Source organism: Schistocerca nitens, chromosome 10 (assembly GCF_023898315.1).
Source record: "Schistocerca nitens isolate TAMUIC-IGC-003100 chromosome 10, iqSchNite1.1, whole genome shotgun sequence".
Classification (NCBI taxonomy): Eukaryota; Metazoa; Arthropoda; class Insecta; order Orthoptera; family Acrididae; genus Schistocerca; species Schistocerca nitens.
The window spans coordinates 143746690-143760844 of record NC_064623.1 but is presented as its reverse complement, the minus strand read 5'-3'; the positions used below and the strand labels follow the sequence as shown (position 1 = coordinate 143760844).

Genomic DNA, 14155 nt, shown 5'->3' with positions numbered 1-14155 from the left:
GGAATGTCATCCTGGATGAGCAGCATGACCTCCCATGAGATGGAATGCTGTCCTTGGGGGAAGGTCAAAACGTCCAGGAAGAAATGCAAGAGCTTAAAGTGATCATGAGGATACAATTCAGTCTCCTGGAGGTAGAGAACAAGTGGAGACTGCGATTCTAAGAGCAGCCATAAATTCTCTTTGTTTGATCAGAGGCCATGAATGTTCCACTGAAGGAGAGTCATAACGAGAAAAGGTGACGAGGCAGAAACTGAAGGGGTGCCACCTTGGCAGCTGCCAAGTGCCAGCCAGGCTGAAGGATCCTGCTGCATTGGGTCTACAGAAGCGTCAGCATTCACCCTCTGTCGATCTGCCGAGTTCAGGGCAGAAAAACGGTTGACTGTGTGCACAAGCAACACGGAGGTCAGTTGGATGAGGGTATCACATGGTGACACCATTGAAGAGGATCATAGAGTCGGCAAAGGAGAAGACCGTTTGCCTTTGTTTGACTTCTTAGAGCCTTTCCAGTCGGCAGAGGGTGACTCAGGTGTTTGTTGGCTAGAGGGATGTAGGAAGTCGTCGCAAGATTATTCTTTCTGTCCATCGGGCCTGCCAGTTGTGTAGCTGATGACTTCACTCTCGGAGTGAATGTTTGGTGGCTTCTTGCACAGCTGGAGAAAAGGGATGCTACCGTGACACAGTGGTGAATTTGAGGTCGCACGTCTGCATGGCCACGTACTTCGTGGAGCAAGAACGGTACTGTAAGTGCCAGATGGTAGAACGCAAGGTTTGCGACTTGTCAGTAACTTGCGAGTGACCAGGTAAGCCACTTTTTCCTTTATGCTGATCTCCTGGAAAGCCCGCTCATCAAGATACATGGAACAATCTCAAGAGGAGACAACATGGTCACCATTGCAGTTGATGCAGCAAGTAGAAAGCGGCAGACAATCGCCCTCGCGCACGTCCCTACCATAGGTTACATATTTGGCCGGTTGTTGAGAAGACATTCAAGTGTGGTTGAAATGCTGGCATTGGTAGCAGCGCATCGGATTCAGAATGTACGGTCGGGCTGTGATAACTTCATAATCTGCTTTGATCTTGGACGGAAGCACCACTCTATCAAAGGCCAGAAAAAGAGTGCGTGTGGGCACTAAGGATGGATCTACATTTTTCATCACCCGATGAATGGCAATTACACCCTGATCAGAAAGCTACATTTGGATTTCTGCCTTACTCAGATCATCAAGCAGCCTTGTTTAAATAACACCACAGGAAGAATGCAATGTTCGATGGGCTTCAACATGAATGGGATAGCCATGGAGGAGTGAAACTGCAAGCAGCTGTTGCACCTGTGAATCAGAAGTTGTCTCCAAAATCAAATTGTCATTGTGTAAATGAGAGCAGGATTTCACGGGGCCAGCAATTGCATCAAAACCTTTCTGAATAATAAACAGATTTACCATAGCGAAGGATTGACTGTCTTCATTAAGTGAAACCATGAGGAACCTCAGTGAAGCTGGGAGGGTCTTTGATTCATTACTCATTCTGTTTACATTTAGTACACGTTGACTGTGAAAAAGACGACTGGCTCTTTGCAAGAAAATCCCCATGATTGCCAGCACCTCCGATGGTGCACTCCTTCCAACTGGAGCCACCCCCTCAGAGGGGGGCGCACCTGCTTTATGTAATTGTTCACACCTCCCGAACACCTGTCAGCAGGACTAATCGGCAATTTGGGAAGATAGTAGTTCAGGCAACCACCCCTTCCTGGGCCTAGCCTGTACCAGAGGATACGTGCGAACCCTACCTGTCAACGCAGGGCTGGGAATTATGCGTTACCCGGTCACATGTTACGTGTCAGATGCGTGGGCAGCCTTCAGTAGCATACAGGGAGAAAGAAGAAAAAGAGGAACCTCAAACACCAAATCGGAGGAAGGATAGGAGAGGGGAAGAAAGAAAAGAGGAACGAAAAACAGTGGAGAAACTACTCTGATATCGGCTACTGAAAATGCAGAACACATTTTCAAAAAGATCCCAGACATGTTCTCCAAGGGAGTGGAAAAAGATTAGTGAGAAGATAGACATGCAGCATGGAAGGATAAAATGCTGCAAAGGCTGGGACCCCATGCTAGCCAAGCACGAACCCGCCAAAGAGTTATGAACTCCCTGTGGGGTGTGTTGGTGTTATGCTTGTACAATATCTGGATGAAAGGATAGCTGAGGATTCTTCTGAATGTTGTTTCAGATCATCCAGAGAGCTTCTAAAGTTCTTCGAGCTGGAGGTGGGATTCTGCTGAGAACAGGAAGCCATAGGGTGTTTGTATGCTGAAATAGGTCCCATAATTATTCACACTGCGTGATTGAGTTGCTTGTCTATCTTCTGAGCACTATTGACCCAAACTGCAGTATTCAGCAACACAGTATGATATAAACAAGGCTATGGATATTAAAACATGAGAATTAGCTCCACATGAGTTACCAGCAAGTTTTTGAAGAACATTACTTCAGACTTCCTCTTTAGCAGCTACATCTGTGAGAGTGTGCTTGAAAGTTAGAATTCTATCTTGTGTTATTCCTAGGTATTTTTGTGTACTGGAGTATGAAAAGATTTGGTCTATGAATTTGACTTCCAGTTTTTAATTTCCGTCTGTTGCATACGTAAAATGTAGATATAACCCTTTTTCTGAGGCTTTACTTGGGGACACCATTTCTTGCAGTACACATCTAAGGCTTCCGTATCAGTGGACAAAGTGGTTTCAGCATCAGAATAATTGGAGCTGTGTGTTACCAAACAAATGCCATCAGCGTAAATGAATTTTCTTGAAGACGTTTCCAAAAAAAAACAGGTCTCTGGGTAAACCATCACTTAGTTTCAGTGCTCTGCTTCTGTCAAGTCAAAATAGATTCAAATCCCATCAGATTCGAACAATAAAAACAATCACTAAATTACTTATTCTTTCCGTAAGTTTCTTTCCCCATTTTTCTTTGTACTTATTTTCTTGCTATGTTCTCTTCCCTACTTCTCATGAAACTTTTTTCTTGAAAAGACTGGAAGCTTGTATTTTTAGTTTTGAATTTTTGTCTGTTTAGATCATCTTCATGCAGTACACTCATCTTTAATTTGTTTAGTTAACTTGTGTTGTCCCATGTTTTTTACAGTGGGGAAAAATCATAGCATGTCTCCGCATTATCGAATTCTAGAGGTTTTGAACGTTTCATGGATGTTTTTAGATGCTTCTGAATAGGTGTTTCACCAGCTTTTGACACCTGGACTTTCCTGTTTTGTTATTTTATATTATACTCTGATGCAACAGAAAGATAGTCTCATTGATGATGACAGTGAACTGTGGACGTAAGACCATGGTTACTGCAAAACTATCACTATTTTAGCCCAAATAGTTTTACAAGTTCTTTAAACCACCTACAAGACACAATCTGAGAAATGTATTCTGACATAACCATTTGCAAGAGAATGTAGTAATAGCATTTAGTATAAACATTGTATGTAGTGCTAATCATTTGTATGTTGTTGTTTTCCTAGTCAATGGTATAAAGTTTATTACATATACTTCTCAATTTTGTGTGTGTACGGAATTCTGCTTCAAAAAAAAAGTTGCCTAAGATCATCTACCATAAATATCTCTTTTTATTTGTTTCAGTTTTATGTCCGACGTAAAGTTATCGCCGCCTCTGTTCTACTTTTGGAGGTATACTACAATCCTTGTCGAAGCACATTTTCCCAAATGTGCATCTGCCGTATGCTGTATCTTAGCTATCTCAGCAACAAGTATTTATTGTACACAAGTTCTGTGATGTATGAAATGGAGTGATCTGAAAATGTGCGACAGGAGTGATTATTGAGAGGGGGAGCAAAATTTTGCACTGTCCAATCCATTTTATACATTTCAGCATGCACCTTCTTTATACCTTCAAATAATTCTTGATTATGTGTAATTTAGGCTCAGTGTTATCAAGCAAACAGGCACTCGTAAATTAAAGGCACAGGACAAAACCTTAAAACCACAAGAGTTACCACAAACACCAGTTCAGTTTATTAGATACTCTCATATGGCTTCCCACTAGAACTGGACCTGCTAGATTTGTGAGCAACGTTTATAATTCAGTGGCAAAATTTATACAAAAAAATCTATATTTGACTTATAAAGCACAAGAAACTTCAGATTACAAAACACTCTGTGATAAATAAAGGGAGTGATCACATATTACACTTGTGCCTGTTAGCGATACAGTTGGTATACTGATTTGCCCAGTTCCACTGCTAAACATTACCTGTTCATCAGCTTTATGTATTGACAGCAGCCATTCCACATATTCATGTGTGCGCATATGTATCTCCAATCTTTAATTAAAGCATTAATTAAAAATGTAAAGTAAATATTATGTAAATGCTGTATATTACTCTAAAGATGTCTATATAAATATATATATTGGTTTCTGAGTGTTAGACACTGAACCTTATAATTTTTGTACAAAATGCAATGGTTGATATTTTTGTATTTACAATTTTATTTATTATTTAATTCCTACATTGTCGCAGTTGTGCTGCTTCAGTTAATTAGAAATGCCTTGCTGTATCACTTCCTTCACTGTAGTTAATTAAAGTGTGAGTCATTACAAAACATTACTTCAGAACCTGCTGTAAGATTCGTTTACAAATGCTGTCTCTGGTTTTGGGAAGAAGCCTGAAAAGTTCATATCGAACATGTTTAAATGATTTTTCAGGAGCTAAAAATTCCAGCACTGCTTACCTTCTGCACTATATTTGGTCTTAAATTTGCAAATTAAACAGGAAGAAGAAGAGAAGTTGTGTTAAAGATGAGTCATCAGCTTTTTGGAATGGTATGATGTAGAAGAGCCTGACTGCAATAATTATGTTTGAGAAAGTTTAACTTTACAAAAGGACTGTAGCAGGTGACGCAGACATTAATAAGGGTTTAAAATCGTCCATAAAAGTTGCACAAGATCGAAAATTTTGATGATACTTTTGTTGGCATTAATTCATTATTCTGAGACATTTGAAAGAAGCATTCAATGTGTAGTATCATATCAAAATGGAAATCAGAGTGCACACAGTTTTCTCTTTTCTGAAACAGAGCAAGCCATTCTTTTAAAAAAAGTCAGTAGCTTCAAACAAATTCCATATTTCTGAACAAGTTTGCTGGATGGAGCACTTTACTTACCAATAGCTAACATTCTGTGGCAACATTGTTTCAATGTTCTAACAAAGTTTACTGACTGTGCATTTTATAAAATTTTGATATTTTACCGCACAAGACCTGCTGCATCGAAAGGAAAGGAAAGGAAAAAAGATCTACATCACAGTTTATCAGCAAAGTGTTATAATCTTCTCGCAAAAACCAACTTGCTGCACCCACAAAAGTACCATGAAAAGAAACCAGTGTTAATATGTCACAGGAATTAAATGAAAAGTAAGATTACCGAGTAAGTCAGAGCACGTTCTTTTTCTGTGCACAATTTTGAATGGGAAGAGAAATGCTTATGCTACACTAAAGAAGAAAAAAAAGGGGATTTTCAAAACCTTGGACAACTTAACCATTTGATTTCTTTTTGTAGGTTAATTATTACTTATGAAAGGGACACTGTTCATAGGGTAGTAAGTTCTGTATTACCTGTTTTGAAAATGTCAAGTGATTGCATCAGCCAATAGTAAATGTAATGTCAAACACAATGAGCTTTATTTTTGTGTGTGTGCATTGAAGTACACAAGAAATGGCACAAGTCCTGCAGTGTGACATACTGTGAGATTGTACCAGTAGAGGAGTAAGAATAGCTTAATATTACTGTAAAATACTGAGAAATAAAGAGGAAAACAAATGTTCTTTGATTCAATTATTTTTCTGTATCTCTCTCTCCCCAGACAATCATTTTCAACACAGTAAAACTATGATTCCTTTTACTTCCCAGGTGACATAAAATTGATAGTTCCCTGTTATATATTACATTGCTGAAGCAATATCCCACTCCCAAATTAAAATTTATCACTAACCTCTTGTGCAATAAATCATCCTAATTACTTGGAAAAACAGTATTGGTCTCAGCATTTTTATAACAAGGATAACAGAACTATTGTATCGAACTTTGTGTCCTAGTGTCCATTGTTGCAAGACATTAAGCCATATTCTAAATTTCAGTACAATAAGATTTCCTGACCACCTCAAGGTATTAGCACAGATTTTGTACACAACATTCATGCAAAAAACAATTCTCCACTTCACAATCATGTGAAACTAGTAAACAAATCAGTCACAATATTCATTAACTTGAGTTATGGAAATAACCTGAAAATTTTTAAACATGAACACTACTGAGTTTTTGTGGATGCTGATAAACATTTTTTTTTATCAAATTGCACATAGCTGTGGCATGAGCAAGCACTGGAAGTAGATTCGTCACAGGTATCACATGTTTGTTAGCTTGACCATGACTGGGCAAAGACTGTTGATTTTGAGTAGCATTTGACTGTTTAAAGACTGATGTATGAACAAATTTTAAAAAAATATACAATCCTTTGATAAAATGCTCCATCATATTTCACTACTTGTATGGATAATAAGTATTGATAAAAATTTGGTTTGTGAAGAATGTGATGGTCTAGAAATTTTGAAAAGTTAATGCAATAATTTTATGCATTTTCATTAGGAATACAAACGCCATATCAAAAATCACAATAGCTTAGGCAAAACCCTTAATTAATGGCTTATTCAATTAATGAAGTGTGACATATTGTGTATAAAATTCAGATCTGCAAACGTATAATGGCAAAGATCAAAATTTAACAAGCATAGACGCAAAATCTACAATGAAAACTATTAATTATCTTGTGAATTAATTAATTTCACAGAATTGGAAATGTGTTATTTGAAAGTTTAGCTGCAAATCTTTATAACTGGAATTTTCAGTTAGGTATAACTTTTAATTAAGTGATTTCCCAGTGAAATCAAGTGCAGCATTATGATCAGCACATCAAAATTATTAGCTCGAATAATGAATCTAAGTGAGAAACAATTTAACTGATGTTTTGGAATATTTGAACACCTCCCACACATACAGTATATAGAAAATGTACAATATTTAATAAATGAACAAAGGAAAAATACTGTTAATAGGAGAAGCTGAAGTCATAACAGATGGAGTAATTCCAGTTTGCTACGTCACAACATTCTTTCAATGATTAACAAAACAGCACTGTTCCTCCAACTATGGCTTATGTTTGATGAAGCAATTTTTTTCACCAGTGGATATGTTAGTAAAAAAAATTATATTGGTATTGGTCTGAGGAAAATCCACAGTATTTACATGAAAAGCCACAGGTGAGTCCACAACTTGTGATTTGGTGTGAAGCTCACACATGTTGGATTATTGGTCCCGATTTTTATTTTAGGATGATGCCGGGTGTGTAGCAACAGTGAATGCCATCAACTACTGCCAAATTTTGCAGAATTTCCTTATTCCAGAATTGCAGGCAGAAGATGGCCAAATGACATTTGGTTTCAGCAGGATAGAGCAACGGCTTGCACAGCACACTTAGTGCGGCTGTGCTCTGACAAACATTTTCAAAGAGTGTAATATCCTGCTTCGTCAATGTGATGTGTCCATCCCATTTCTCAGATTTAACAGTCATGGATTGCCTCTTCTGGGATTTTGTAAAGGAAAGGGGCTTTGCCAATAATTTGCAGACAACAGACGAACTCCATTTGCTGCGAAATAAGTGCCATTCTGCAGGATACAATAAGGCTTATTACGTAAGCTTTCTCGCAGTCCCTTCAACAGTGTATACACGCAAACAAAAAACATATCAGGGAAGTTATTTTCAGGGTGTAGTGAGGTCTGCCAATATGTGCTACATTTTGTAGTGATTGCGCATTTGTGTAATTGTACTTACAACTGTATTAAATTATTACATATTTGCATTCACCAAGCTTCTGTTATCACTTGAAGCTGATGGAAACACTATGTGCCAACCCATAGTAAATGTAAACAAGCAAGTAGATTCCATTTTACTACATTTCCAAAACACATCTGACAATACTGACTGGTAATACATATACTATCATATGGAGTATGTCCTCAAATATGTGACTGGCTTCAAGAATTTTTTATCCACAGAATGTGATATGGTATAAAAGACAGAAATGTACCACAAAACTATCATCAGGTGTGCCTCAAGCACAATGGGATCATTATTGATCTCAATATATATTAGCAAACTATCAGATGAAGTCAGCAGTGCCCACTTGTCGATTGCTGACAATGCAGCTGCCTACAGGTAAGTATTGCCAATGGTCGGGAGCAAGGACATCTGTAAAGACTTTGACATTATTCCAGGTTGGCATACCGAATGCCACCTGTGTTACGACTAAATTCGTGGTGATGTCCACAACTGAGAGACTGAAACTGACAGTATCCTATTACACAGTTAGTGGTGAATTTCTGGATTTTGTCATATGACATGACTTGTTGAGAGGATTCTGGAAAATCACAATTCATGTACTAAGGAAACAGTATACAGGAGTTGTTCAATATATTCTTAAGTAGTGATCCGGTATTTGGGGATGCAGGGTGTTTAGCAATACATGCAAATCCAAAGTTCGGGGAACGGATTCTCAGTCAGTCCGAGAACTTTATACTGAAACTTGCATCTTTCACGTCTGGCAACAATTTGTTAATATGAAAACTTCCAAAATCGCACCACAATTCAGAGCCCACATTAAACTGTACGCTGCCCCATTACTGGCTATGTAAGCCAATTCAGAAGAAGCAGGAAGGCGATGGCACACCTCTTCTGAGACGTTCATGTCTGCAGTGTCCGAACTGATCTCGAGTAGTGTACAGCTTCATTTATCAATTTGGAGGAAAGACATCACCAAAGCAGCTGAGGCCTACACTGCTCAGCTCATAACAGGTCACTATAAACCACACAACACGTATGCTCTGGGAGCTTAACTGGTTATCACTGGAAGAAATGTAGTGCTGTTCTCCCAAAAATACACAACCCGACAAAGAACACAAAGCAGCCATAGGCTGAGAGGGTATACAATGTCATTTCAGTGATAACAATATCAGGTCCAATTTACAAAGAATTTGACAGTACGAGTCCACTTATCGGCATGACATTGCGCCCCTGTTGCCTGGCTGAATGCACACATTCGGTTAGGAAGGGTGTCATGGAGTCCGCGTGTCCTCTCATGAGGCAAGATGGTCCACAACTATTTTAACTGGTTGGTTGGTTGGTTTTGGGGAAGGAGACCAGACAGCGAGGTCAACGGTCTCATCGGATTAGGAAAGGATGGGGAAGGAAGTCGGCCGTGCCCTTTGAAAGGAACCATCCCGGCATTTGCCTGGAGCGATTTAGGGAAATCACGGAAAACCTAAATCAGGATGGCCGGACGCAGGATTGAACCGTAGTCCTCCCGAATGCGAGTCCAGTGTCTAACAACTACGCCACCTCACTCGGTCTTTTAACTGGTCCTTTGTGATACTGATATTAGGATGGACTTGCAGGATCCTGATGGCCAAACAAGTACCTCAGAAGTTTCTAGAGATGTGTGAACAAGCACTGTCCTGTCGAAAAATGGCACTACAATCTACATCTTCATCTACATTTATACTCCACAAGCCACCCAACGGTGTGTGGCGGAGAGCACTTTATGTGCCACTGTCATTACCTCCCTTTTCTGTTCCAGTCGTGTATGGTTCGCTGGAAGAACGACTGTCTGAAAGCCTCCGTGCGCGCTCGAATCTCTCTAATTTTACATTTGTGATCTCCTCGGGAGGTATAAGTAGGGGGAAGCAATATATTCGATACCTCATCCAGAAACGCACCCTCTCGAAACCTGGCGAGCAAGCTACACCGCAATGCAGAGCGCCTCTCTTGCAGAGTCTGCCAATTGAGTTTGCTAAACAGCTCCGTAACGCTATCACGGTTACCAAATAACCCTGTGACGAAACGCGCCGCTCTTCTTTGGATCTTCTCTATCTCCTCCGTCAACCCGATCTAGTACGGATCCCACACTGATGAGCAATACTCAAGTATAGGTCGAACGAGTGTTTTGTAAGCCACCTCCTTTGTTGATGGACTACATTTTCTAAGGACTCTCCCAATGAATCTCAACCTGATACCCGCCTTACTAACAATTAATTTTATGTGATCATTCCACTTCAAATCGTTCCGCACGCATACTCCCAGATATGTTACAGAAGTAACTGCTACACGTGTTTGTTCTATGTATTCACAATACATTACATTTATCTATGTTAAGGGTCAGCTGCCACTCCCTGCACCAAGTGCCTATCCGCTGCATATCTTCCTGCATTTCGCTACAATTTTCTAATCCTGCAACTTCTCTGTATACTACAGTATCATCCGCGAAAAGCCGCATGGAACTTCCGACACTATCTACTAGGTCATTTATATATATTGTGAAAAGCAATGGTTCCATAACACTCCCCTGTGGCACGCCAGAGGTTACCTTAACGTCTGTAGACGTCTCTCCATTGATAACAACATGCTGCGTTCTGTTTGCTAAAAACTCTTCAATCCAGCCACACAGCTGGTCTGATATTCCGTAGGCTCTTACTTTGTTTATCAGGCGACAGTGCGGAACTGTATCGAATGCCTTCCGGAAGTCAAGGAAAATAGCATCTACCTGGGAGCCTGTATCTAATATTTTCTGGGTCTCATGAACAAATAAAGCGAGTTGGGTCTCATATGATCGCTGTTTCCGGAACCCATGTTGATTCCTACAGAGTAGATTCTGGGTTTCCAAAAACGACATGATACGCGAGCAAAAAATATGTTCTAAAATTCTACAACAGATCGACATCAGAGATATAGGCCTATAGTTTTGCGCATCTGCTCGACGACCCTTCTTGAAGACTGGGACTACCTGTGCTCTTTTCCAATCATTTGGAACCTTCCATTCCTCTAGAGACTTGCGGTACACGGCTGTTAGAAGGGGGGCAAGTTCTTTTGCGTACTCTGTGTAGAATCGAATTGGTATCCTGTCAGGTCCAGTGGACTTTCCTCTGTTGAGTGATTCCAGTTGCTTTTCTATTCCATGGACACTTATTTCGATGTCAGCCATTTTTTCGTTTGTGCGAGGATTTAGAGAAGGAACTGCCGTGCGGTCTTCCTCTGTGAAACAGCTTTGGAAAAAGGTGTTTAGTATTTCAGCTTTACGCGTGTCATCCTCTGTTTCAATGCCATCATCATCCCAGAGTGTCTGGATATGCTGTTTCGAGCCACTTACTGATTTAACATAAGACCAGAACTTCCTAGGATTTTCTGTCAAGTCGGTACATAGAACTTTACTTTCGAATTCACTGAACGCTTCATGCATAGCCCTCCTTAAGCTAACTTTGACATCGTTTAGCTTCTGTTTGTCTGAGAGGTTTTGGCTGCGTTTAAACTTGGAGTGAAGCTCTCTTTGCTATCGCAGTAGTTTCCTAACTTTGTTGTGGAACCACGGTGGGTTTTTCCCGTCCCTCACAGTTTTACTCGGCACGTACCTGTCTAAAACGCATTTTACAATTGCCTTGAACTTTTTCCATAAACACTCAACATTGTCAGTGTCGGAACAGAAATTTTCGTTTTGATCTGTTAGATAGTCTGAAATCTGCCTTCTATTACTCTTGCTAAACAGATAAACCTTCCTCCCTTTTTTTATATTCCTATTAACTTCCATATTCAGGGATGCTGCAACGGCCTTATGATCACTGATTCCCTGTTCTGCACATACAGAGTCGAAAAGTTCGGGTCTGTTTGTTATCAGTAGGTCCAAGATGTTATCTCCACGAGTCGGTTCTCTGTTTAATTGCTCGAGGTAATTTTTGGATAGTGCACTCAGTATAATGTCACTCGATGCTCTGTCCCTACCACCCGTCCTAAACATCTGAGTGTCCCAGTCTATACCTGGTAAATTGAAATCTCCACCTAAGACTATAACATGCTGAGAAAATTTATGTGAAATGTATTCCAAATTTTCTCTCAGTTGTTCTGCCACTAATGCTGCTGAGTCGGGAGGTCGGTAAAAGATGCCAACTATTAACCTAGCTCGGTTGTTGAGTGTAACCTCCACCCATAATAATTCACAGGAACTATCCACTTCTACTTCACTACAGGATAAACTACTACTAACAGCGACAAACACGCCACCACTGGTTGCATGCAATCTATCCTTTCTAAACACCGTCTGTGCCTTTGTAAAAATTTCGGCAGAATTTATCTCTGGCTTCAGCCAGCTTTCTGTACCTATAACGATTTCAGCTTCGGTGCTTTCTATCAGCGCTTGAAGTTCCGGTACTTTACCAACGCAGCTTCGACAGTTTACAATTACAATACCGATTGCTGCTTGGTCTCCGCATGTCCTGACTTTGCCCCGCACCCTTTGAGGCTGTTGCCCTTTCTGTACTTGCCCGAGGCCATCTAACCTAAAAAACTGCCCAGTCCACACCACACAACCCCTGCTACCCGTGTAGCCGCTTGCTGCGTGTAGTGGACTCCTGACCTATCCAGCGGAACCCGAAACCCCACCACCCTATGGCGCAAGTCGAGGAATCTGCAGCCCACACGGTCGCAGAACCGTCTCAGCCTCTGATTCAGTCCTCCACTCGGCTCTGTACCAAACGTCCGCAGTCAGTCCTGTCGACGATGCTGCAGATGGTGAGCTCTGCTTTCATCCCGCTAGCGAGACTGGCAGTCTTCACCAAAGCAGATAGCCGCTGGAAGCCAGAGAGGATTTCCTCCGATCCATAGCGACACACATCATTGGTGCCGACATGAGCGACCACCTGCAGATGGGTGCACCCTGTACCCTTCATGGCATCTGGAAGGACCCTTTCCACATCTGGAATGATTCCCCCCGGTATGCACACGGAGTGCACATTGGTTTTCTTCCCCTCTCTTGCTGCCATATCCCTTTGGGGCCCCATTACACGCCTGACGTTGGAGCTCCCAACTACCAGTAAGCCCACCCTCTGCGACCACCTGGATCTTGCAGACTGAGGGGCAACCTCTGGAACAGGACAAGCCGCCATGTCCGGCCAAAGATCAGTATCAGCCTGAGACAGAGCCTGAAACTGGTTCGTCAGACAAACTGGAGAGGTCTTCTGTTCAGCCCTCCGGAATGTCTTTCGCTCCCTGCCACACCTCGAGACGACCTCCCACTCTACCACAGGTGAGGGGTCAGCCTCAATGTGGGCAGTATCCCGGGCAGCCACAGTCGTAGTCCGATCGGGGGATGCGTGGGACGAGCTGGCCGTCCCCGACAAACCCCCATCCGGACCCCCACAGTGATGCCCATTGGCAACAGCCTCAAAATGTGTGACCGAAGCCAACACTGCCTGAAGCTGGGAGCGAAGGGATGCCAACTCAGCCTGCATCCGAACACAGCAGTTGCAGTCCCTATCCATGCTAAAAACTGTTGTGCAAAGAACGTCTGAACTAATCTACAGAGAGCACAAACAATCTGACACAAAATTTAAACAGTTATTAAAATACAAGATTGCCTAATAGATGCAGTAATGCTGCTATTTGCGCACTGCTGACACACGAGAGGTAACACATGACTGTGCAGGATGTCCAACGTATCACTGTGCCATGAGACTTTCCTAAATACTTGAAGTCGTGCAAGAAGGCTCCCCGCAATGTGATGCCAGGAGAAACGCCACTGTGCCTCTCCAAAACACTGGAAGAATGGGACCTCTTCCCAAGGCATCACCGACCTCGCTGACAGTGCTCATCTGGCACGGTTCAGAACTACAATTCATCACTCAGCAGCTTCCAAGTCGAGGTACCCCTCTAAATGCAGCCATTTGTGTTGAGGTGTTACCAGCAGTTGCCTACACACAGGACGGTTGCTACTAGTCTCTGACCGACGGTGTGAGGTGACACAAAATGTTGCAGGTAATCCATTACTTGTTCTCAGATCACAGGACCAGATGGGAACAGGTTTCGATGCACATAATGCACGATACGGCTACCGTCCCCCGTGTCGTCGAGACACGGTCAATCGGAACTGTGACGATTAGTACGCCTGCCTTCCGTGCTGTCCGACATTGGGCCACTGTTATTTCCACGTACCCCACAAATTTAGATACTGCACGATTTGACAACCTAACCAAATGGAGACTCACA

General features: G+C 41.7%; 1 protein-coding gene across 1 annotated transcript in view; it reads left to right on the top strand.

Moving 5' to 3' along the window:
• Positions 1–5839, top strand: part of LOC126210099 (fasciculation and elongation protein zeta-2) — a 465381-nt gene extending 459542 nt beyond the window's left edge. The window contains exon 8 of the mRNA XM_049939235.1: positions 3639–5839. Within this exon, the coding sequence (XP_049795192.1) occupies positions 3639–3655 (17 nt within the window). The 3' untranslated portion in view covers positions 3656–5839. The remainder of the gene's footprint in view (positions 1–3638) is intronic.
• The last annotated feature ends 8316 nt before the right edge of the window (positions 5840–14155 follow it).